Consider the following 27596-nt stretch of genomic DNA (forward strand, 5'->3'; position numbering starts at 1 on the left):
CGACACATGTCCTGAACAATTTAATTTCTATGTCGAGATGACAAGCATGCTTTATTTATATAGATAACTCAATTCTGATTACATTTTTTTTTTACCAACTTAGTAATATGGGTTTTAAAAGAGAGTTTATTATCTAACCAAATACCAAGATATCTGTATGAAGTAACATATTCAAAAAAGTGAAGGCGACAGTACAGGCACAGGCAGGCAGGCAGGTTAATCCACTGGGCGGGCAGGCAGGTATGGTAACCGTGTGATCAGTCCGCAAATATGACAGTACTGGCAGGGGCAAGCAGGTAGGATAATCCACTGGGCAGGCAGGCAGGTCAAGAGGCAGGCTTCAATACACAGAGACAAACGGGGACAGGGCAAGGAGAGGAGAAAACAACAGGCTGGGAATGAATGACAAGGAAAAGTGCAATGCGAAGGCTTGGCAGGTCCTCTACGAACAATACCTCACACCTGAGTGGTGGTGGAGAACAGGTTAATATAGAGAGAGAATGAGGCGCAGGTGTTCAGTATTCCGGTGATTTGGACCTGGATTGTGGGTGGCGTTCAGGTACACTGGGTTGTGAGTGCGTAGTGGTGGCTGGCAAGGGATGCGAGAGGGAGGAGCTGGAGCAGTAACGATGCGAGGGCCTCTGTTGAAATTCTTGAACTGATGTATACTTGGTCCTATACATGTATAAATGGGTTACTAGTTAAAGGGACCGAGCCCCATGTTTGGATAAGAAAAGGAATGTGGTAGAGAGGGATCTGGTGTTTGCCTAGGGGGCTTCCTTGACCAGCACCAGTGGACTAGAATGTTACTCGTAAATCTGTATAACCCTTTAGTGTCTATCTGATGTTCGTCCAGACATTGTGACTCCTCAGGAGTTGAGAAGGTTACCCATGTGGGGGAGGAAAGCTTGCCCCTTGTGTGAAGCCTAGGTATTGACAGGGAATATTTTGTTGACAAGACAGATGGGCAGCATCTTACCACACCCCTTTTTCCCTCTATAAGTACAGATGACTGTTCATGTATTAAGTAATGATTATTCTTGTGAGCGTTTGACACTTCTCTCTATTTGCAATAAACGTAATTGTATAAGAGAACTTTGTCTCTGTCCTTACTCCTTTAAAAGTTCTGATCGATTAAATTGCCATCACACCTCACACCGAACCTGTGTTTCTGGACCTTGAAAACACCATATACTTGGTTTAATTTGCATTTAAAACCAAGCAAAGATCTATAAGGGAATTTTGTAAAGCTTGGAAGTCAGACTGGTAAAGAGTAATGGACCCAAAATCAAACCCCGAGGAACTCCTTTATGAATTGCAATAGATTAAATTCGCACCCATCTGAAACAACCACTTGAATCCTATCACTAAGATTGTATGATTGATTTTGAAACCATAAACAAGTATTAATTTTCATGCCCAATGAAATTTTTTCTTCCAGCAAGACAGAGTGGTCAACAGTGTCAAATGCATTGGACAGGTCAATGAATAAAGCAAAAGAACATAGTTTTGTATCCCAGGCCGTAGCAATATCATCTACAAATAATATGGTTGCAGTAATAGCACTGTGCCCTGGTCTAAAATCAGATTGAAATTTGTTCAATACGGCATTTTCAGTTAAAAAAGAACGCAGCTGTATGTGTACTAGTGAATCCAATATTTTAGCATGAGGATATAGATGTTTGTCATAAGACTGTTTCTGAACTCTCACCTTTTTATGAATGTATTAGTATGCTAATCACATAATCACACACGTCATCAATATGGTAAACAGTATAATCATTATCAAATGTATTGGGATAATCAAGTGACAATAAATGTAGGAGCAACATACAATCAAATGCATTAGATTAAAGGTCCCTAATGGCTCATTATTTTTATGAAAGTTTCTAGAGCCTGCACCACCAATATTTAGCAAAGAACAGATTTTGGAAGGTTGTGAAACAATGGTGGCGGATGGTGGGGAACAGCCTCCCAAGTTTTCCATCACAGTTGACAAAGTTAGATAAAAAATTTGTTATTGCCCCTGAGATCAATGGTGCTGCCTTGACCAGCAAACATGGGTCTAATTTATCAAGACCTGTGGATTTCCTAGCATGTATAGTTAATAACGCATCAAGCACTTCATCTTCATCAAAGATTTCTGCTGAAATATCCAATTATCAAATGATAGAATGTTTTTCAAGGAGGTTGCTTGATCAAAGATGATGTGGTCCTGATAGCATCATTGGTCTGTGACATTCAGCACTCACTGGACCGATTTGCAGCCGAGTGCGAAGCGGTTGGGATGAGGATTAGCACCTCTAAATCTGAGGCCATGGTTCTCAGCAGGAAACCGATGGAGTGCCTCCCCCGGGTAGGGAATGAGGCGTTACCCCAAATAAAGGAGTTCAAGTATCGCGGGGTCTTGTTCTCGAGGGAGGGGACAGGACAACGGAGCAGGAGATTGGCCGGAGATTGGCGGTATTGCATTCGCTTTACCGCACCGTTGTGACAAAAAGAGAGCTGAGCCGGAAGGCAAAGCTCTCGATATACCGGTACATTTTCGTGCTTACCCTCATCGGTCATGACCGAAAGAACAAGATCGCGAGTACAAGCGGCTGAAATGGGTTTTCTCAGAAGGGTGGCTGGCTTCTCCCTTTGGGATAGGGTGAGAAGCTCAGTCATCCGTGAGGAACTCGGAGTAGAGCTGCTGCTCCTTTGCATCGAAAGGAGCCAGTTGAGGTGGTTCGGGCATCTGGTAAGGATGCCCCCAGGATGTCTCCCTAGGGAGGTGTTCCAGGCACGTCCAGCTGGGAGGAGACCTCGGGGTAGGCCCAGGACTAGGTGTAAAAATTATATTCCGACACTGGCCTGGGAACGCCTTGGGATCCCCCAGACAGAACTGGCAAATGTGGCTCGGGAAAGGGAAGTTTGGGGTCCCCTGCTGGAGCAGCTCTCCCCGCGACCCGATACCGCGGATGAAGATGAGATGATGTTCAAGATCATAATAATGTTTTAATTTTTAATACTTTGTCAAGAAACCTTTGTAGGCTTGAAGTCTGGAACACATAGACAGTACCAAATGCAGGGTTTCCTCCTTTGATGCTTTGCCAGGCCTTAACTGCAGCTGTCTTCAGTTGTTGTTTGTTCATGGGTCTTTCTGCATTAAGTTGTCTTCAGCAAGTGAAATGCTGCAGACAAAAATGCTTGATCGGGGTTGAGGTCAGGTGATTAATTCAACCATTGCAGAATATTCCACTTCTTTGACTCATGAGTTCCTTCTGCAGTGTGTTTTGAATCTTTGTCTATCCGTAAAGTGAAGCGCCATCCAATCAACTTCGCTGAATTTGGCTGAATCTGAGCAGACAATATATCCCTATACATTTCTGTCTTCTGTCATCATTCTGGTACAGATTGAGCTTAGTTTCATCTGTCCAAACAATGCTGTTCCAGAATTGGGCATGTTTTTGGCAAGTCTAATCTGGCCTTTCTTTTCTTGAGGCTTATGAATGGTTAGCACCTTGTGGTGAACCCTCTGTATTTGCTCTTGTGAAGTCTTCTCTTTATCATAGACTTGGATAGTGATATGCCTACCTCCTGGAGAGTGTTCTTCACTTGGCTGGATATCGTGAAGGGGTTTCTGGGTTGCAGAGCTCAGCAGTGCATTCTTATCTCAGAATGTACCAAACTGTTGATTTGGCCACTCCTAATGGTCCTGCTATCTCTCTGATGGAATTGTTTTTGCAGCCTAAGGATGGCCTGTTTCACTTGCATTGAGAGCTCCTTTGACCACAGGTTGTGGGTTCACATCAACAGCTTCCAATTGCGAATGACACACCTGGAATCAACTCCAGACCTTTTACCTGCTTAATTGTAGAAGAAATAACGAAGGAATAGCCCACACATGTCCCTGAAACAGCTTTTGAGTCAATTATCCAATTACTTTTGGTCCCTTGAAAAAGAGGGGGATACATATTAGAGGGCTGTAATTCCTAAACCCTTCCTCCAGTTTGGATGTGAATGCCTACAAATAAAGTTAAGAGACTGCACTTTAAGACCATATTCATTATTTAACTGTAACTTGAATATATTTTGGTAAACAGCCAAAATAACAACTTGTGCCAGTGTCCAATTATTTCTAGACTTAACTGTATGTATTCTTCTTTGTCTCACAAGCAAACAAACTTTGACTGTCCTTTGGTGAATATCAACGACGAAATAGGTAACTTGCATTCTAGCTAGCAAATACTAACTTTTGCTTACTGTGACACATACACTTCCTCTTCACGAATGAACATGCAGTTGATGCAACTGTGAACAAAACTGACCAGTAAACACAGGAAGAACTTGTTTATTTGAAATAAGAATTATATTGTGAAACGTACAACTTTTTTTGGAATAGCTTTTGGTAAGTGGCCTTATAGACGAATTAAGTCTGCAGTCCAGACCTGTCCCCTATTGAAAACATTTGGCCCATTATAAAATGACAAATACAGCAAAGGAGACCCCGAACTGTTGAGCAGCTGAAATCCTATATCAAGCCAGAATGGGACAAAAATCCTCTTTCAAAACTACAGCAATTGGTCTCTTCGTTCCCAAACGCTTACAGAGTGTTAAAAGAAAAGGTCATGAAACACAGTGGTTTACATGCCCCTGTCCAAACTTTTGTGATACAAATTATTTGGAAACAGCGTTGTAAATGGTTAAGTATTTAATGTTATGTTATGTTTATGTATTAAGATAGTGTTCTTTTTTTGTACTATTGTATACTAACGTGTACGCTACATAAGGATGTTAAAAACAAAACACGTTGTCCACTTTGAAAGAAATGTTAGGTTGAGCCATTGCAAGCTAGAAAATAATAAAATAATATAAATAATATAACCAGAATATTTACCTAATGAAATGACATGCCTTGGCAATCTCATTGGTAAAGAAGGAATATATGACCCTCCATGCATCAGACTGTTGCTAAACAAGGCTTTGCATGGGCAAAGCACCGGAGTCATTTCATTCTGACATATCTGTGGGATTCCAAATGTCATTCAAAGTTTGACATTGTAGTTTATTGCATCAGTAATTTATTTCCCACAAGTTTTGCCCTTTTACACTCCAGCACGACATATAGTGGATATAAAAAGTCTACACACACCTGTTAAAATGCCACGTTCTTGTGATGTAAAAGAATGAGAACAAAGATAAATCATTTTTTAATGTGACCTATAACGTGAACAATTCAATTGAAAAACTAACTGAAATCTTTGAGGGGGAAAAATAAAAAATAAAAACGTATTGTGTCATGCTATGCCCTTTCTAAATGCACCAAATCGTGCCTCAGGGAGAACAAAAATGACAAAACTCCTGTGAACAGACTGGTACACTGTTGAACGTAACTGTATTACAAAAAGTATGCTGCAATGTAACATTATATTTTCTGTCTGTCTCGTACAGATGTGTGAAGTTTCTCTCTGTCAGTTCAAAGTTTCAAAATGCATGTTTATTGGAATTATAACATTAAAATCATTCATGCCTCAAGTGTATGATTTCCTAATAGTCAAGCAATCTTCATCATTTAGTGATTCAACAGTAGTTTCTTTATAGAAATAAATTCTTATGCTACTGCTTGCAAAACTCCTTAAGTTGAACCCATACCTATGCTGTGTTTTTAGGTAGTCCCAGAAGACTTTGGAAGAAGAACTGGGCTAACATTCTACGAATGATCTCAACAAGTTTCTTGTTTCTAAAAGTCAATATCTTAAGAATGGGTATATGTTTTTTTTTTACTTTACACTTTGCTAAATACTCTAAAACATTTTGTGTTGTTCAGGATTTGAGTGCAAATTAGTTTTTACACTTACACTTTCTTAACAGAAAACCTTTTCAAACAGAGCCAATAATTCCCATTAAAAAGTATCTTGGGGATGCTTGGCTCTGCCCATGACATTTCAGTCAGCTTCACCACCATGCCATTAACTTAGTCCCCAGGCTATTCCATACAGTGAATATACAAAGTATGTCTGGGAAAACAACCATTCAGAAATGGTCTTAGTGGTTGTGACCCTTTCACTCCATGGCAGTGAACTTACTGAATTATGTATTTGTCATTTTATATTACAAAAGAAAAACTAACAAGCTAAACTTTTATTATTGGGTTCTACCAAGGATTATTTCCATAGAGGGAATCTTGTGGAGTCAAGTTAAGTATAATTTTTCCGAAGGCAAGGAGGGTTCTACATAGAAAGATGAAAGTACAGACTGTAAGCTTTTATTTGAGGAAATGTTAATCCATATTGGATTAACCATTTACAAATAACAGCAGGTTTTGTGCATAGTCCGACCATTGAAGGGGACCAAAAGTATTTGGACAATTGGCTTTACAGCTTTCTCTTATTAAGCAGGTGTGTTTATTTGCATCACTACTACATGAACAAGAGGGCTGTCTATGTCTACATACTATAATTGGGATTTGGATTCGGCTGCTGGTGTTGGACAACACAAGGACTAAAGAAGTGTTAATGCGAGTCAAGCTGGCCATCATGATGCAGATATATCATAATAAATCGATCAGAGATAAAATTAAACATTTGGTATGCCATAATCAACCATTTGGTACATTAAAAAGAAGAAAGCACTGAAAGCACACTTTTGGCAAAAAGCCTCAGCATAATGAAGAAACAAGAAAAGTAACCAGGCAAGCCTTGTTCAGCTGGCCCGAGATTAGAAGGGATGAATGGTGTTGCCTTCGCTGGATTCAAACCAGGGTGTACTACAATATGTGACAGGCTGTCTTCAACCACTACGCCACTATGCTATACATGTGCAGTGTGTCAGTATACTTCTCCATTGTCAAACCAATTAGTCGAAACATGGCAGGTTTGTTTCTTTAGAAAACAATGACAGTTGAATAGTCAACCAGTATGCTATGTGAACTACTATGTAAATCGACAGCAATGGCTGAATCTCAAATCGCATATTACATACTATGTACTTTTGCGGATGATGGTGAAGTACTGTCTTTATTTTAGGCTTATTATAACATAGCTAGTGAAGCTTGTCTTTCCTGAACAAATCCTAATGCAGTTTGTTTTGTCCGTGGAGAGGATCGAACACCAGTCGCCTACATGGCAGTCTGCGTCTCTAACCAGTATGCTTTTTCACAATGGGTTGTCAGTCAGTCAGTCACTCTGTAAGAGAAATTCACTCTTCTTGGCCGGTTCCGCTTACATAGATTTTCTTGGCCGGCAAAAAAAATATACTATCATATCGCACAGATCAGGAACACTCTACAGGAAGTAGGCATAGATGTACAACTCACTGAGTTTGAAAGGTACTCATAGTCGAATTACAAAAAGAGTTTACAGTGAGATAAAACACTGTTGCCACACCAGTGTTGGATAAACCACTAATGGAAATGTTTCATTTGAGGCAAGCTTTTTGCCGGATGCACATTAAAGTAAAAGCTTTTGTACCAGCCACTTACTCTGTGCACAAGAAATTATGGTGAGATAATTGAATAGCTAAAGACATTGTAAATGTTGGCTACTATAGTTTGTACTACTCAGCCTTGCTTGAATATCAACTCAATAGAAAGTACTAATCAAAAGTCTGGACACAGTTACACATTCAATAGATAAGTGTGTCCAAACCTTTGACTGATTTCTGTATTTGCTAAAATAGTATTGCTGTCAAACAATTAAAATAATTAATGATGATTAATCTCATAAACGTCTGTTGTTAATCACAATTAAACGCAATTTTTGAATGTTTTCAAATTTGGTCCTAAATAAACAATTTTCTGTTTAAAAAGCAGTGCATCAGGTAAAAAAACTATGGGCATTGCTTGATATTAAATTAAATAAGTGCAGGAGCTGTCTTTTTCCAATTTGGTCCATTAGAACAGGGTATATAAACAGGGTATGTAAATATGTCCCCTCAAATTATCACGGTGACTGCCAGAATCTATCGGTATCCCATGGGAATCTAAATAGAATGTTGCTGGTCTATGATTCAATAGTTCTACCATCCTCCACCGTTTTTAAACAAGGTACAGTATCAATTATGTTAGGATTCTGTTTAAAACACCCATCAGTACCTCTATCTGGAAAGCTGCAGGCATGTCATCCAACACTGAATCACACCTATGCTTTCTGTGGTATTCTGTGGTACTTACACAGGTGCTGGTCATAAAATTAGAATATCATCAAAAAGTTGATTTATTTCAGTAATTCCATTCAAAAAGTGAAACTTGTATAATGTATACATTCATTCCACACAGACTGATATATTTCAAGTGTTTATTTCTTTTAATTTTGATGATTATAACTGACAACTAATGAAAACCCCAAATTCAGTATCTCAGAAAATCCGAATATTACTTAAGACCAATACAAAAAAAGCTCTTGATGCAGCTCTTGATGCATCAAGAGCGGAGGCTGAAATAAACAAGGAAGTGATTACACTTGTTTTCTGGATCAAGCACTGAGACATGCTAGTGAGACAATTTTATAACAATGGAAAAATATCAAAATTGAATAGTACAGAAGAAAATACAGTATAGAAAGGGAAGAAAACAAATCTGCTAAAAGAGAGGCAGATAGATGCTGTTCCAAAACACGTGTGACCACACCGTGTCCATTCATCCATCCATCTTCTTCCGCTTGTCTGGGGCCGGGTCGCGTGGGCAGCAGTCTAAGCAGAGATGCCCAGACTTCCCTCTCCCTAGACACTTCCTCTAGCTCTTCCGGGGGGACACTGAGGCGTTCCCAGGCCAGCCGGGAGACATCCCACCAGCGTGTCCTAGGTCTTCCCCGGGGTCTCCTCCCGGTGGGACGGGCCCGGAACACCTTCCCGGGAAGGCGTCCAGGAGGCATCCGGAACAGATGCCCAAGCCACCTCAGCTGACCCCTCTCGATGTGGAGGAGCAGCGGCCCTACTCTGAGCTCCTCCCGAGTGACTGAGCTTCTCACCCTATCTCTAAGGGATAGCCCAGTCACCCTGCGGAGAAAGCTCATTTCAGGCGCCTGTATCCGGGATCTTGTCCTTTTGGTCATGACCCAAAGCTCATGACCATAGGTGAGAGTAGGGACGTAGATTGACCGGTAAATCGAGAGCTTCGCCTTGTGGCTCAGCTCCTTCTTCACCACGACAGACCGATACATCGACCGCATTACTGCAGAAGCTGCACCGATCCGTCTGTCAATCTCCCGTTCCATCCTTCCCTCACTCGTGAACAAGACCACTAGATACTTAAACTCCTCCACTTAAGGCAGGAACTCTCCACCAACCTGAAGTGGGCAAGCCACCCTTTTCCGACTGAGGACCATGGCCTCGGATTTGGAGCTACCGATTTTCATCCAAACTGCTTCACACTCGGCTGCAAACCGTCCCAGTGCTTGCTGAAGGTCCTGGTTTGAAGGGGCCAACACGACAACATCATCCGCAAAGAGCAGAGACAAAATCTTGTGGGCCCCAAACCTGACACCCTCAGGCCCCTGGCTGCGCCTAGAAATTTTGTCCATAGAAATTACGAACAGAACCGGCGACAAAGGGCAGCCCTGCGGGAGTCCAACATGCACTGGGAACAAGTCTGACTTACTGCCGGCAATGCGAACCAAGCTCCTGCTTCGGTTGTACCGGGACCTGACAGCCCTTAGCAAAGGACCCAGGACCCCATATTCCCGAAGCACTCTCCACAGGATGCTGCGAGGGACACAGTCGAATGCCTTCTCCAAATCCACAAAACACATGTGGATTGGTTGGGCAAACTCCCATGAACCCTCCAACACCCCGTAGAGGGTATAGAGCTGGTCCTGTGTTCCACGGCCCGGACGAAAACCACACTGTTCCTCCTGAATCCGAGGTTCTACTATCGGCCCGTATTCTCCTCTCCAGAACCCTGGCATAGACTTTCCCGGGAAGGCTGAGAAGTGTGATCCCCCTATAGTTTGAACACACCCTCCGGTCCCCCTTCTTAAAAAGAGTCTGGGTCTGCCATCCCAGAGGCACTGTCCCCAACTGCCACGCAATGCTGCAACCAAGACAGCCAAGACAGCCCCACAACATCCAGAGACTTGAGGTACTCAGGGTGGATCTCATCCACCCCCGGTGCCTTGCCACCGAGGAGTTTCTTGACTACCTCAGTGACTTCATCCCGGGTGATGGACAAGTCCACCTCTGAGCCCTCAGCCTCTGCTTCCTCAATGGAAGACGTGACGGCGGGATTGAGGAGATCCTTGAAGTACTCCTTCCACCGCCCGACGACATCCCCAGTTGAGGTCAACAGCTGCCCACCTCCACTGTAAACAGCATTGGTAGGGCACTGTTTCCCTCTCCTGAGGCGCCGGAGGGTTTGCCTGAATCTCTTCGAGGCCAGCCGATAGTCCTTCTCCATGGCCTCACCGAACTCCTCCCAGGCCCGTGTTTTTGCCTCCACAACCACCCGGGCTGTAGTCCGCTTGGCCTGCCGGTACCCGTCAGCTGCCTCAGGAGTCCCACAAGCCAACCAGGCCCGATAGGACTCCTTCTTCAGCTTGACGGCATCCCTTACTTCCGGTGTCCACCACCGGGTTCGGGGATTGCCGCCTCGACAGGCACCGGAGAACTTACGGCCACAGCTCTGAGCGGCCGCTTCGACAATGCAGGTGGAGAACATGGTCAACTCTGACTCATTATCTCCAGCCTCCCTCGGGATCCAGTCGAAGCTCTGCCGGAGGTGGGAGTTAAAGATTTCTCTGACAGGAGGCCAGATGTTCCCAGCAGACCCTTACAGTACACTTGGGTCTGCCGAGTCTGTTCAGCTTCCTCCCCCGCCATCGTATCCAACTCACCACCAGGTGGTGATCAGTTGACAGCTCCGCCCCTCTCTTCAACCAAGTGTCTAAGAAATACTGCCGCAGGTCAGATGAAACGACAACAAAGTCGATCATCGACCTACGGCCTAGGGTGTCCTGGTGCCACGTGCACTGATGGACACCCTTATGCTTGAACATGGTGCCGCTCGACCCTCTACGCACCGACCTCTTATGGTCCCTCCTGTAGGTGGTGAGTCCACGGGAAGGCGGCCCCACGTCGCTCCTTTGGGCTGAGCCTGGCCGCACCCCGTTGAGAAAGGCCCGACCACCTGGCGCTCGCATATGAGCCCCAACCCCGGGCCTGGCTCCAGGGTGGGGCCCCGGCTGCGCCATACTGGGCGAAGTCACGGTCCTCAAAATGTTGTCCATCATTAAAGGGTTTTTGAAAAAACCCACACCGTGTAACAATTATTATTTTTTGGTTCCTTGATAGTAAGTATTTTTTCATAATTACGTATGCCTCAAATGTCATGTCCTCCCTCCCTTGAGGTGCCGTGTTTTGGTTACTCCAGGTTGTCGGGGCAACGCATCAAGGGGCGTGGCGTCACTCTTTGGAATAGAGCTGGTACCAGCTGTTCCCTATTACCAATCACACACCTGTTCCCGCTTGGCTCATCACCGGCTGTATATCTGAGGAGCCCTGACGACCCGTCCCTGCCGGATCGTTGATCCACATTCGAATCTTCCTGACGACCATCACCAGCCCATGTACTGACCTCCTGCCTGTCTGATACTATTCTGCCTACTCCCTGCCTGCACCTCTGCCGCCAGCCCGTGTACCAACCTCCTGCCCGTCCAATACTACTCTGCCTACTCCCTGCCTGTACCTCTGCCGCCAGCCCGTGTACCAACCTCCTGCCCGCACACTACTACTCTGCCTACTACCTGCCTGTGCCTCCGCCGCCAGCCCGTGTACCGAACCTCTGCTTGCCCACGACTACCCTGCACCTACTCCTGCCCTTGAACCTTCCCCTCTCCTTCCCCGATCTCCCCCTCTCATATTAAATAGATTTTCGCACTGCACTCATCCGGTCTGCGTTTGGGTTCCTTTCAGATCTGACATCAAATGTATAGAAAATGGCTATTATTCCCTAGAAACTTTGCTTTTGTGACCAGGACAGTAATATTCTCAAATGTACATATTTTCCAATAGACTCCAGATAGAGTTAGTGCTGAGTAAACTTGGAGGAACTTCTAGAACTTTTTAAAACTTTCCAGTAATATAAATAGTTGTATAAAAACAGGATTACAACAGGAAGGAACAATGTCATGTGGAAGCCACTGGTGGATCCCCAGAAGGAGATTGATGCCACCACTGCACTTTAAATTTGGCCTTATGAAACAATTTGTCAGAACTCTTGATATGTAGTCGGAAGCCTTCAAGTACCTTCAAGACATCTTCCCTAGGCTGTCTGAGGCAAAGGTCAAAGCCGGTGTCTTCGTCGGGCCAGAGATATAAGATCCTGGAGTGTAATGAATTCCCCAAGAAGCTCACTAGTAAGGAGAAAGCAGCTTGGAACAACTTTGTCAAAGTGTTTCAGGGCTTCCTAGGCAATCAGAATGCCAAAAACTGTGTGGAACTGTGTGTAATTATGTAATTTTTGTACATATCTAAAATAATGACTTCTCTCCTGGTTTGATTCAAGCCTTAAGAGTGAACTGATGTCACACCAGTGACAGCTGATATTTCTGGAAAAACTATGTGGAAATACTTCCTTATCCTTATCTTATTTCAGCTTTAAACAGGCAAAGGCATAAGGTAGGTAAGGTATCCAGAGATGTTTATCCACATTATTTTATGTTTATCCAAACAATAACCAGGATCAGATATGTAATTTATGAATGCTTAGTTAAGCGATTATAATGTGTTTTAGTGGAAATGCGACTGATGAAAAAATGTATGCCTAGTTCAGTTCACAACAACGTAAAATAACTTACCATGCTAAAACCAAGGTTAACAGGATTTGTGCACACAGTGTCTAGTGATCACACTGCGCCAAATACCCCTGTTTCGTGGTCCTATTTATCTTGACACTTCTAACAAATGTTGCCAATTCCAGGCCAGTCGTGAGAACTACAGTCTTTACTCAACACTCCAAAGCCGGTTTATATCGGGACTTTTCACAAAGAGGAACTGCAAGAACAGTTAGAATCCTGACTGTCAACAGCTCCAGCATGGGACATTCTTCTACTCTTCCCTACTTTTAAGGAAACCCAACCACTGGGCATTAACCCAACCCCGCCCCCTGCTGTGAAATATTAACGTATCAATGGAGGACAGAGTGTGACGGGCAATGATTCCAGACCTTCACTTTTACAGAGTGTGCACCAGTAAAGACATTAGGATATTTCACTACTTTTACCCCGTATCCCCCCATTATTTTTCCTACCCCCCTATGTAAATTCAGCCACAGCGTATACCAGTAAAATGCTTTTATTATTTAACCCTTGTGCACCCCTCAAATGTACTACCCTTTGGACACCTTCGTGGACAAAAGTGTACACGTACAATAAACTGACATAAAATATTTATACATTAATATTTCTTTCAGCTTTTTTTCCCCCATAAATCTCTTAAACAACTTGAAACCTGCTTAAAACAACCAAACATTCAATCATTTTCAGGATTTTAACCCTTTAAATGTCAGCTTGATTGTTTGAATTACCTCATTATTTATTACAAAAAATCATTACAAAAATAACATTTTACATATAATAAATAGTAGAGGCATGGGGCTTTGGTGGTGATTAGAGTCTTGGATATGTCAAAGATTAGCAACAAAAAGTATTTGATTGCATTAGTATATTTTATGTAGTGCCAGATACTCCCTCTGGACACCTACGTAGAGTATAAACCATGCATTCTGTAATGTAAGCATTTCATTTTGAAGAAAAGTCGTGATATTTGAAATTGTGACTGTATTCCATCACACACACGTGCACACACACACACATGCACACAAAAACTATTCTACCAGATTCAACCAGTTTCAACCATTTTCCCATTGTAGGCCAATGGATGAAATTCTTGTATTTTTATTATATATTTTTTGAGCCATGTGACTACCAAGGTGCCCCAAAAGTTTTGCGTGTGCGCACGTCTGTATATGTGTGTGTGCGTGCGCACGCGCATTTGCACGTGTGTGTGTGTGTGTGGTGGAATACAGTAAACATTTTAAATATCACTACTTTTCTTCAAAATGAAATGCTTAAATTACAGAATGCATGGTTTTATACTCTAATGGCAGTGAGTTAAAAAAAATTGTTTTTAATGGAAGTCAATGGGACATTGTAAGAGTAAGAAATGCTTGTGTATACCCTCACAGCGATGCAGCAACAGAATGTTCTTTAAAGTTTACAAACAATTTAACAGGGTTACAAGAAAATACGCTGTTTATATTAATTCAAATAACAATAGAAAATAAATTGTCAATGTGAATAAAAGCTTTATGCAATACTAACCTCACAGCAACGCACCAATAGAAAGGCTTAAAACAAATAGCTAAACATTTTAAGTAATGGACAACAAAATAACTACACCCTAATAAAGATACTAAAAACTATATAAAGTTGAGTGTCTGGTTGCAGCAATTGAGACTTGGGTGTGTGTGGGTGTAAATCAGTCCAGTTCAATTGACCTTCGCTGGTCCGCTAATTTGATCAGGAAACCAAAAATCCAGTATCCACATCAGTGTCCTCAGTTGCCCGGTAATCAACAGCTTCTCTTCTCTTTAAATGTTCTGAGCAATCAGGTGTCATAAAAGCGGTTGGCTCTCCTTCATTCGTCAGCTGATTTGGTCAGGTACTCAAACTCAGCAGAAGAGGAAACCAAAAACCCACCGGGGTCAGCCTCCATATCAGACATCATGTCCTCAGTTGCCCTGGCAAACTGCAACTTCTCTTCAGCCAAGAGTTCTTTCAGCCAACTAGCCAAAGCCTTTGAAAATAGACTATAAACTGACAATGTCAAACTGTAAAAAGTAGTCCAAACATTACAGCAAGTCATATGCTTTAAGGAAGCTAAATGTGTTAGGATAAATTCAAATACATATTAAAATGATGAAGGTAAAACAGCGACATACGTATTCTTTATTTGTAAAATACGTTGCACACTAAAACTCCACTATGCTAGCAGGCTGGCTAACAGCTTGCAGTCTGTCCTGCACACTATCTCATGGTGAGGCTATAGGAATGAGAATCCTGTCAATGTTCCTAGATAAAAGAAGAGCACCACTCCAGCTAGGATGGAGTCCGTCGCTCTTCAGCAGATCAGGCTTGGCCCTATTTCTGAGAGAGTCCCAAAAAGAGAGCCATTTACCTACAAAATCTATGTCATGCAACGGGCAGAACTTCTTGATCAGTATCACTCAGTGTGATTATATATGGCACACATAATCAAGGTTATAAGTCTAGCTGATGTGTGAACTATGGTTCAATTTGGCTATATGGGGGGGGGGGGGGGTCATCCATTTGGAGTATCTATGGACCGGTGGTGCATGAGTCTCAGATCAAAAGTGGTGGAATAAGGCCAATTATATAGAATAAGACGACCAATAGGGCAGGATTCAGCATAGTGTTTTGCTGTATGTAATTTAATATATGTTTTCATGGAAAACAAGGAAATGGCTAAGTGATACCAACTTTTGAAAGGTGATGTACACATTCTGTCACACACTATTCACAAAATCTCATCCACACATATACACACACAAGACCTCAGGGCCATATTCAGAACAAAACATTCCTTGCAAACAGAGTTTAAGTACGTTTTTATTCTACCTTTTAAATATGCATGATTGTTCTGAATTGCCTGAACATTCCAAAACTTTGGACTGTGCTGAACCTGCCCAAGGTGAATTGAGTCCACCCCTTCACGCCTACTTTCTCATTCCCAAAAGCCTTTCACTATTTAAACAGGACCACTTACAATACATTTCACACAGTTACACTTGCAAACGCTGGAGACAACTGACATCATAAAACCATGTCCAATATAGCTGTTAACTTAGCCAGGAGGAAAGCCAAGACAGAAGGTGAAGGCACTAATGACAATGCCATCCCTTTTAACAAGCAAGACTTCCAGAGCCTTAGGAAAGCTTGTCTGGAAAGTGGAACACTCTTCAGTGATCCTACATTCCCTGCTGATTGGAACTCTCTTGGGTATAATGAGTTGGGTCGCTACTCTTTAAAAACTCGGGGCGTGGAGTGGAAAAGACCAATGGTAAGGACCTGACTGTCTCATGATCGGTAGGAAAATTTAAAGTGGTATAAATTGAAGTATTTGCTTTAGTATTTGGTTATATGGCAGCAACATAGAAACATTTTCAATGAATTATTCAATTCAGTATTGTATTTTTGTGTCCTAGAAGTCCCTGAAACAGAAAGTTGTTTTCTTGTCATGGTTGTGTAATCCTGTGTCTCTAGGAAGATTTTAACCAACTTAATACAAACATGTCTATAAGTTCCACCCTCATTAAAACATAGATCTGTTGTTCTTTTATCACAATTAATGGGATATTTACCACACGTTTTAAGGCCAACCCTGTTATGCAAACATTTATTTAAAGCAGTGAAACATTACACCAAGTTAAATGATTTACAGTAGGTCAACAGTGTTTTGTTATAAACACATTTTTGGTCTATAATTCTATAAATGTTGGTTGAGCTCAAAGGGGATTAAACATTTATAGTAGTATATAATTTAATGGTTATGCCCTGAAAAATAGGTTGCAAAATGAGCTAAGGCTTAAATATCTTTTTTATTTAAGCACATATTAAGCATTGCTGGACGTTTTAGTTGAGGAAAGATATGGCTACTTTTAGTATACGGTTGTGTGCTTGCTTGTGGTGCTATGTTTTGCAAAACATAATCTATACTGGGGACACACGGGTTTTGAATATAATTCTTCTTCAGAATAAAGTAAAAAAAATAATTATTCCCCTTACCAAGGGGAATATCAACTTTGTACAGTCCACCCCACACCTATAGGGATGCATCTGTTGTGATCATCTTGTGTATTATTAATTTGAATCAGGACACTTTGCAGTAATAGCTGGGGATCTTTTCATTGAGTTTGTTCCTTCTGAAATAAAAGGGACATGTGGAGTACCTGGTTTACTGACAGGTTGCATTCAGACGCTTATTGTGCTGAAATCAGCCTGTGGTAAAAACAACTATCTTAAAAGCCTTCACAACCCAAAGATGTATAGGCAAGTGGGAAAACACCCCTCTTCCAAAATTTGTAGTAGACGTGGAAGGTTCGCCTGTGCTATGTGAAAGATATTCACGGTTACTGAATGAGTCCAACGTCAAGCCAAGAAAAACTATGTACTGACAGGGTCAGACAGCTTTTCCCTGGATTCACCACATGCCCCAAAAATTGAGTGTTGGAAAAAAAACATGTAGTGTTGTGAACTGCCTACTCCCACGATTATGCTACTAGGAGCGAATATTCAAATTTTCACAAATTTCCCATTTTGCACCTCATTGGAGCTAGGTATGCCTCTGGAGCTTGGAAAAGACTTTGAGGTAAGTGTGAGAAACCAAACTAAAGAACCAGGGGGCTCATGTATCAATCATGCAAATATGTGCGTTAAAAAGTCGACATCTGCGGTTCCTCGGAGGGTGCTCATTTGCATAAATATTCAGAAAAATAGAATCGCCATAATTGTCCGAATCCAATGGTATATTATTTGTAGCCACTTTCTTGAAGCGTTCCGTGTATAATTTGGGTTGTCTGTGTATTGTTTGGGTTGCTATGGGAACTTTTCACCAGGCAACAACATTGACCATGCATCTTTTAGAAAGGCTAATGTGTAGACAAGAATAGAGATTACAAGGGTGTACATCACTATATATGATGTTTTGAACCATAATACATCGTTTGTATTATAAATATGATATAAAAATAAATATTTAGTCCACATAGTATGGGGGTGTTCTTGAGTTTTTGGGAAGAAGTTGATCATTTTTCTGAGTTTATAAAATATATAAGTCCAAACGTAACTAGCGATCTAGTGCTTTTTGTGTCATTACACCCAAAGAAACGTTAGATAGTCTTATAATCTTTCATTTTATAGTGTTTTATTTCTAGGTAGAAGAACCACATTTTTTGGGGGTGCCTATATTTTTTACCTTCTATTATTTCATTATTTTATTATTTTCAACCCAATTACAGTGTAATTTGATAGTAAAGGCATGAAAGTATGAGGAAATACCATTGACACAAAACCTCATAATGCTTTAAAAAAAAAATCTTGATGCTGAATGGCAAAAGAAAATTCCGCAAACAATTTTTTTGCCTTTCAAACAGATTCGTTTTATAAATAGTGACCCAGAAGTCTGTTTTTATGTGTTTTTCTTGTAGCCAGGGGGGTTGTTATTACCAGGATACATCATAATAGGTTTTATCTGTTACAGAAATGAATCTAGGACCCAAAATGTCCAAGTAGTGAAATCCGGCCGAAATCCCCATAGGCTACCGAGGGTTAACCATGAGTATGCCAGTTTTGATGCAAAGGTTAGCATTTATAAATGTTGAGCTTGACGGGGGTGTGTGCATATCTCTGTGCAAATTTTAACCCATGCGTGTGCACAGCCTAGCGGGTGATTTGAAGAAATACCATGCTATTTCGGGAAAAGCTGGTAGAGGAATGTCAACTGAAACACATGGGAAAGATCTTATCAATAGAAATATAAATAGCCTACAGGAATGCGCAAACATCGTAGGCTTATAGGCTATAGATGTAGCAAGCATCAAAACCTGTAGGCTAGCTGATCCAAAAACTATTAGAATTGTAAAATGTAGCCCTTTCAATGGGCATATCCATACAGTTTGAAAACAAGACGAACAATAGCCCCATGTACATGTGCGTAAAGCAACTCATTCAGCATTGCATATTTTACCATAAACTATACAGCAAGCAACATGCCCGTGGCCCACCGGCGGCTAGCTTTCTGCTGCTGTGGCTGCCAAGCGTTTCTGAAAAGCGTCTGTTTTATTATTATTATTTATTTTTTATAGTGCGCGTCGAAGTAGGGCCACCAATATTGGTTGTGCTGGAGATGTCATTCATATTCACGGCAGGTCCCTTGTACCGCCGGAACATCTTCTCCCACCTGCACAGTCAGCTGCCCCTTTCTGGTACCTGGTTCTGGACAGCCTCTTCAGTGGAATCCCGGTTGGAAGGATTCATTCTTATGGCTCCTGTAATATAGTAATCAGATATTGTACTTAAATGGTCTGACATGATTTTGAGCTTATAAGGGACAGCCTCCCAGGTGTCTTCAGGTGGTGAACAAGTTCTGGCAAACTTGTCGTGGCTGAAGGACTTCGTGCTGGTGATGCTGTGTGCAACTGGGGAGCCAAGAGAACTGGGGACCCTTGTACAACTGGGGAGCCAAGAGAAATACTCCATATTATTTTATGAATTAGGCATGGATTTCTTTTAGCAACTCGAAAGGAATACTCCTTGACCAGAGCTGCTATGAGTTAAGACAACTTTTCTGTTTGGTTAAGCTATATCAATCGAGTTCAAGGACCATATTGCCACCCTGTTATCTAGCTTCTGAATTGACTGCATCTTGTCTGGACTAAATGCAAATGTAATTAACCGTATCTTGATGTTATTGCTCTGCATTTAAAACACCACTGAACCATTTTTTATTGTCATTTTTTATTAACCATTTTATTGTCTATTTTATTAAAAAAAAAACAGGAGTTGTGCTCAAGCCCTCAGTTCATTGCTGGAGGAGCCACAAGAACTGACATCTGCCAAGGGGCTTTGGGTGAGTGAGACCCGTACTGCAAACCTCATATCGTAATTGTTTTGTGTAATATACCCAAACAATATGTTTACTAAAGAAATAACAAATTTTAACAAATGGAACCATATATTCATCAATTTTCCAGACAATTTATCATAGAGCATATCTCAGTAAAGGATATATTTTTACATTAGGATTCAATGACAGTCGAAGTTGTCTGGAAAGAATTGTGCAAAACCTTTTACTTTGGCAACAGTGTCTATAGAAGTTTTGACTGCAATAACCTTAGTCTCTTTAAAATGTTCAATAAATTGTAAAATATTATATAGACCCAAAGTACACATTATGTTTACTTGACTACTATGCTGCTATTTTAAGTAATGGTACACAAACCTTTGTAGTAACTACCCATATTTACACATACAGAGAAGGCTTAGGTGAGCAACACTGATTTCTTTTTTTTATTCACATATAACTATTGATTAGAATTTAAATAGGATACTTATTTTAAGTAAATATTTAACTGCATTTATATTACCATATTGCATGGTATGTACTGCGGAGGACCGAAGCTGATGTAATTATAAATAAATAAAAATATGCAAACAGAAATACATAAATAATTATTTAGATAAATCTATTTATAAATACATATGTAAATACATCTATGAGCCAAGAAATACAAGAATGATAATCAAAAGTAATTTATTTATTTACATACACTACTGTTCAAAAGTTTGGGGTCACTTATACATTTCCCTGTTTTTGAAAAAGCACAGTTTTTGTCCATTAAAATAATATCAAATGAAGCAGAAATACAATGTAGACATTCTTAATGTTGTAAATGACTATTGTACCTGGAAATGGCAGATTTTTTATGGAATATCTAAATAGGTGTACAGAGCAGCCATCACTCCTATGTTCCAGTGGCACGTTGTTTGCTAATCCAAGTTTATCATTTAATAAGGCTAACTGATGATTAGAAAACACTTTTGCAATTCTGTTAGCACCACTGAAAACTGTTGTGCTGATTAAAGAAGCAATAAAACATGGCCTTCTTTAGCCTAGTTCAGTATCTGGAGGATCAGCATTTGTGGGTTTGATTACAGGCTTAAAATTACCAGAAATAAAAAACATTATTCTGAAACTTGTGCTTGTCCTGAGCAATCAAAGCTGTTCAATGCGAGAACTTGCCAAGAAACTGAAGATTTCATACAAAGTCCTTTACTGAACACCGCAAATGGGCTCTAAACAGAATAGAAAGAGTACTGGGAGGTCCCCAGTCTGAGATGAAGAGGAAATATTGGAAATGTAGCCAGGACACCAGGGTTAACACTTACACTGTGGGTGCAATTATTAGGCAAATCTTATTCCTCAAGATGTATTTTATTGTTGAAGAAACACAATGCTCTCAGTCAATCCAAAATGTTATTGAACCTCAAACATGAATGTTTCACAAAGGATAAATTAGTTTTGATCTTTCTCAGGGGAATACATAAGTGTGCACAATATAGCAACCCTTCCATCATGCAGTCTGTCAGTTTCTTGATCTGTTCGCTGAAGCAGCAAGCTCAGCCTCCCAAATGCTATTCAAAGAGGTGTAGTCTTCCCTGACTGTAAATCTCACATTTGAGAAGGGTCCAAAAGTTCTCAATAGGTTTTAAGTCAGGTAATGAAGGAGGCCAAGTCATTATTTTCGCATCTTTGAGGCCCCTTCTTGCTAGCCAAGCAGTGGAGTACTTGGATGCATGTGATGTAGCATTGTCCTGCATAAAGAACATGGCCTTCTTGAATGCTGAGAACTTCTTCTTGTACCACTGCTTGAAGAAAGTATTTTCCAGAAACTGGCAGTAGGTATATGAGTTGAGTTTCAGTCCATGTTCAAACCAAAAAGGTCCACTTCCTCATGATAGCAGCCAATAGCAGTACCCCTCCTCCACCTTGCTGGCGCCTGACTCAAAGTGGTGCCCTGTGTCCATTAATGATGGCCACAGGCCCATCCACCTGGTCCATCAAGAGTCACTCTCATTTCATCTGTCCATAAAACCTTTGAAAAATCTGTCTTCAGGGATTTCTTTGCCTAATCTATATGCTTCAACGTGTGAATCTTATTCAGCGGTGGTCTTTTTTCAACCTTCTTGACCAGGGCCATGTCTCTGAGCACTTGACACCTTGTACTTATGGACACTCTAGGTAGGTTGCAGTTCTGGAATATGGTGGCACTGGAGAATAATGTGTTCCTGGTAGCTTCACGTTTAATTCTTCTCAAGTCTTTTACAGTTAATTTGCTTCGTTTTTTCTCCATGCACTTTTTGCACCCCAGTTGACTATTCGCAACAAAAGGTTTGAGTGTCCGGTTGTCACGCCTCGATAGTTTAGCTATTTCAAGAGTGTTGCATCCGTCTGAAAGGCATTTTACAATTTATGACTTTTCAGTGTCAGGTAAATCTCTTTTTTGTCCCATTTTACCTGAGGTCATGAAGCTGCCTAATAATAACTTGATATAAGGTGTTATTCTCTGTTGCCACACCCTCCCTCATTACACAAATACATATCACCTGAAAATGATTCAATCCAATGAGCATTCAAGTTGGAAAATAGAAATAATAATACGATCATAATACTCACTTGCCTAATAATTGTGCACGCAGTGTACAATAGTGCCATGGGATCTTTTGTAACCACCATGAGTCAGGACAGTCAAAAGACAGCTTAAGACACAGAAACATTTCCCCACATGGACCATTGGAATACTGTACAGTGGTCTCCTATCCAGAAACTGACCCTTCTTAAATTCACAGGTAAGCCAGCAGTTGGGGTGCAAGGTGGTCCTGAGGATGGTGCATAGGTGTTCTTTCCTCGTGATATTTTATCTCTTAAAATATTTTCATGACTACTAATATTGAGTGCTCATGTTCCTCCTACTACTGTATGCCTTATACTGGATGCACTCTGTGATTTTAAAATGCATTTGTGGCTGAGTAGCAATTGTGGTCATTTCTAATATTGAAGAAAAACAATCATTATTATTGTTAATGTTTGGGGATTCCCATGAGACAATAGCTAGAGAATGATGAGAAACCATTGTAATTTAAATAATTCCAGGCAAATATATCTATCAACACACTGTGGCCTCCATTAACCAATATTGTGAACACAGAAGTTTGGCTGACACCCTATCATTATGATATTGGAAGAAATACAGAAATTAAAAAGAGGAAATAAACTTTTATGAATCATTTAAATAAGTTTGTTTCCACTTGTGTGTATTATTGCATCCATTTATTTATAAATCGCATATATTTTTATAAATAAGTGTATTTATTCTTTTTATTTACTTATTATTTGCCTATTAATGGGTTTATTTCTTAATTTTTTTATGTCTATCTGTATTTTGTTATTTATTTGTCTATTAATGTGTGCATCTAATTTTATTCATAATTTTTTTAATAATTGCAGGCTTTGTCCTCCATAAACACCCATAGTCTTAAGGCATTAATATTGTCTCATGCTGAGAATGTTTGCTCACTCAAGTGTGACCTCCCTTTGTTCTTTGTACACTTTGTCTTGCTGTTATAGTATTTAGATGTTTCTTTCCACAATATATACTGATAGCTTACATTTTCACAGTCTACATTTACATTTAAGTAATGTAGCAGACGCTATTATCCAAAATGACTTACAGATACAGTGGGGGGAACAAATATTTGATACACTGTCGATTTTGCAGGTTTTCCCACTTACAAAGCATGTAGAAGTCTGTAGTTTAGGAGTCAACTGTGAGTGACGGAATCTAAAACAAAAACCCCGAAAATCACATTGTATTCTTACTGGTTGGTATGTGAGAAGCAGTTGCAAGAAAAAGTTTGTGAACCCTCATCATTGACCTGCATTCCTGAATAAATGGCTCATAAAGTACCGTTTACTGGAGTTGGAGACGCCATACCAATTGAGCCAAAGAGCCATTTCTTGGTAGCATTCAAAAGTTTTAAAATGCAATGCTTTTCACCTTCAGTTTAAAACTGAAAACAGTAATTCAATAAAGTTGATTTCAAAGTTTATTGATCATTGCAGAAATTAATATCCAGAATATTTTCATTATTCTTATAATTTCTATTAAGAATAACTAGATTCTCATTCATGGTGTATGTATGCAGGTGACTGTTGGTTGCTGGCAGCAATTGCCTCGCTTACCTTGGACAAACAAATATTAGCTCGAGTGGTACCCCCAGGGCAGAGCTTTGAGGAGAACTACACTGGGATTTTTCATTTCCAGGTTAGTACTGTGTTTTTGTAGTGATGGATAAGTTTGTCTTAAGTGCTGATCCAAGACAACTGTATTTCTAGATCCTTAAAATGTATATAAATTGCAAAGCAAGGAATGGGGTGTTATAGTTTGATCATAAGAAATATAATTGCAATGAATGCTAAAGAAATTCAAGGTGAATGGTGTACAGGAAGGGAATGTCATGTTCTACCTATGCTCGGTTCCTTTTGTGTACAGTTTTGGCAGTACGGAGAGTGGGTGGATGTTGTTATTGACGATAGGCTGCCCACAAAAGAGGGGAAACTGCTGTTTGTTCACTCATCTGAGGGCTCAGAGTTCTGGAGTGCCCTTCTGGAGAAGGCCTATGCAAAGTGAGTAGCATCATATACCTGTCATGGTTGGATCGGACAATATTCAATAAGAACTGATAACCACAAACAAAGATAAATGCTCATACAAAATGTTGTCTTGCAAGTGTATACAATGCTTGGTATACTTTGTACAGTGAAAATTATTTGAACGTGTATTCTTGCTATTTACAAAATTGAAGAAACACAGTAAAGTACTCAGAGTAGGTTGGATTGAATATGACCCAATAACGATATACAAAGAAAATGAAAGAACACAGATTAAAAGGAACATTTTCAAAAACCAATCTTGCAGATTTAGCTTTAAAATCTCATTGAACTATGCTGACCATTATCATGCTTTAGCTTTAGTCAAAGCAGCTGCTGAACACATGATAAGAGTACCTGTAGTCTCCAGCTACAGTTTAAAATGTAAATATGACACCAGGGGCTGTTTTCAAAAAATGTAAACACACTGAAATAAGTGAATAGAACAGAATCAGACGTTATGGTAGAAGTGGTAGAAAACCGAGAGGAAGCATACAACAAATATATGCAAAGTTTACATATATTATGTAGAATGGATGATGAGAATATGCAATAATGGGATTTGAGATTAGCACAATATTAGCACAGCCATATTTGTCCCTATAAGACAGGAAAATAAACTGATACACTGGATGATTGATCTGTACTGGTGTAGTCTTTATTAAAGTTAATGATGGGTTATTTTATTTTTCTATTTGAATTCCAGTACATAACTTTTAAAAACTGGCGCAGATTCCTCTGCCTAATCTTCTTACCTACACTACAAAGGCTTGGGGTCACTTAGAAATGTCCTTTTTGAAAGAAAAGCAAAAAATTTTGTCCATTAAAATAATATCAAATCAATCCGAAATAAAGTGTAGACATTGTTAATGTTATACATTTCTATTGTAGCGGCAAATACAGTGGGGAGAACAAGTATTTGATACACTGCCGATTTTGCAGGTTTTCCCACTTACAAGGCATGTAAAGTGTGTCTTTTTTTTAATTATAGGTACTCTTCAACTGTGAGTGAGGGAATCTAAAACAAAAATCCAGAAAATCACATTGTAGGATTTTTAAGTAATTAAATAGCATTTTATTGCATGACATAAGCAATTGATACATCAGAAAAGCAGAACCTAATACTTGGTACAGAAACGTTTGTTTGCAATTACAGAGATCATACGTTTACTGTAGTTCTTGACCAGGTTTGCACACACTGCAGCATGGATTTTGGCCCATTCCTCCATACAGACCTTCTCCAGATCCATCAGGTTTCGGGGCTGTCCCTGGGCAATACAGACTTTCAGCTCCCTCCAAATATTTTCTATTGGCTTCAGGTCTGGAGACTGGCTAGGCCACTCCAGGACCTTGAGATGCTTCTTACGGAGCCACTCCTTAATTGCCCTGGCTGTGTGTTTCGGGACGTTGTCATGCTGGAAGACCCAGCCACGACCCATCTTCAATGCTCTTACTGAGGGTAGGAGGTTGTTGGCCAAGATCTCGTGATACATGGCCCCATCCTCTCCTCAGTACAGTGCAGTCGTCCTGTCCCCTTTGCAGAAAAACATCCCCAAAGAATGATGTTTCCACCTCCATGCTTCACGGTTGGGATGATGTTCTTGGGGATGTTCTTGGAGTTTAGACCACTATTTTTGTCCCTACAATTTTATCCCTGATGTCCTTACACAGCTCTCTGGTCTTGGCCATTGTGGAGAGATTGGAGTCTGTTTGATTGAGTGTGTGGACAGGTGTCTTTTATACAGGTAACGAGTTCAAACAGGTACAGTTAATACAGGTAATGAGTGGAGAACAGGAGGGCTTCTTAAAAATAACTAACAGGTCTGTGAGAGCCGGAATTCTTACTGGTTGGTAGGTGATCAAATACTTATGTCATGCAATAAAATGCAAATTAATTATTTAAAAATCATACAATATGATTTTCTGGATTTTTGTTTAAGATTCTGCCTCTCACAGTTGAAGTGTCCCTATGATAAAAATTACAGACCTCTACATGCTTTGTGATTTAAGCAATTTTGAGCTTGGCATGGTTGTTGGTGCCAGACGGGCCGGTCTGAGTATTTCACAATCTGCTCAGTTACTGGGATTTTCACGCACAACCATTTCTAAGGTTTACAAAGAAGGGTGTGAAAAGGGAAAAACATCCAGTATGCGGCAGTCCGGTGGGTGAAAATGCCTTGTTGATGCTAGAGGTCAGAGGAGAATGGGCCAACTGATTCAAGCTGATAGAAGAGCAACTTTGACTGAAATAACCACTCGTTACAACCGAGGTATGCAGCAAAGCATTTGTGATGCCACAACACGCACAACCTTGAGGCGGATGGGTTACAACAGCAGAAGACCCCACCGGGTACCACTCATCTCCACTACAAATAATAAAAAGAGGCTACAACAGCAGAAGACCCCACCGGGTACCACTCATCTCCACTACAAATAATAAAAAGAGGCTACAATTTGCACAAGCTCACCAAAATTGGACAGTTGAAGACTGGAAGAATGTTGCCTGGTCTGATGAGTCTCGATTTCTGTTGAGACATTCAGATGGTAGAGTCAGAATTTGGCATAAACAGAATGAGAACATGGATCGATCATGCCTTGTTACCACTGTGCAGGCTAGTGGTGGTGGTGTAATGGTGTGAGGGAGGTTTTCTTGGCACACTTTAGGCCCCTTAGTGCCAATTGGGCATCGTTTAAATGCCACAGCCTACCTGAGCATTGTTTCTGGCCATGTCCATCCCTTTATGACCACCATGTACCCATCCTCTGATGGTTACTTCCAGCAGGATAATGCACCATGTCACAAAGCTCGAATCATTTCAAATTGGTTTCTTGAACATGAGAATGAGTTCACTGTACTGAAATGGCCCCCACAGTCACCAGATCTCAACCCAATAGAGCATCTTTGGGATGTGGTGGAACGGGAGCTTCGTGCCCTGGATGTGCATCCCAAAAATCTCCATCAACTGCAAGATGCTATCCTATCAATATTGGCCAACATTTCTAAAGAATGCTTTCAGCACCTTGTTGAATCAATGTCAACACAGTATTAGTATGGTGTTCCTAATAATCCTTTAGGTGAGTGTAGATATTCCATTGAAAATCTGCTGTTTCCAGCTACAATAGTCATTTACAACATTAACAATTTCTACACTGTATTTCTGATCATTTGATGTCATTTTAATAGACACATTCTGTTCTTTTCTTTCAAAAACCAGGACATTTCTAACTGATCCCAAACTTTTGAACAGTAATTATTACACAAAGAGTCTGTGTTATAATTACACCACAATATGTCTTTATGGATTATAAATTAAATTAATTTCAATTTGAGTGTG

General features: G+C 40.5%; 1 protein-coding gene across 1 annotated transcript in view; it reads left to right on the forward strand.

Annotated features, from left to right (window-relative positions):
- The first annotated feature begins 15816 nt into the window (after nt 1-15816).
- LOC105031125 (calpain-2 catalytic subunit) overlaps nt 15817-27596 on the forward strand; it is a 52473-nt gene continuing 40693 nt past the window's right edge. The window contains exons 1-4 of the mRNA XM_010905382.3: nt 15817-16053; nt 19551-19620; nt 23757-23875; nt 24104-24237. Coding sequence (XP_010903684.2) covers nt 15817-16053; nt 19551-19620; nt 23757-23875; nt 24104-24237 — 560 coding nt within the window. The remainder of the gene's footprint in view (nt 16054-19550; nt 19621-23756; nt 23876-24103; nt 24238-27596) is intronic.

This window comes from Esox lucius, chromosome 9 (genome assembly GCF_011004845.1).
Source record: "Esox lucius isolate fEsoLuc1 chromosome 9, fEsoLuc1.pri, whole genome shotgun sequence".
NCBI classification, from domain to species: Eukaryota; Metazoa; Chordata; class Actinopteri; order Esociformes; family Esocidae; genus Esox; species Esox lucius.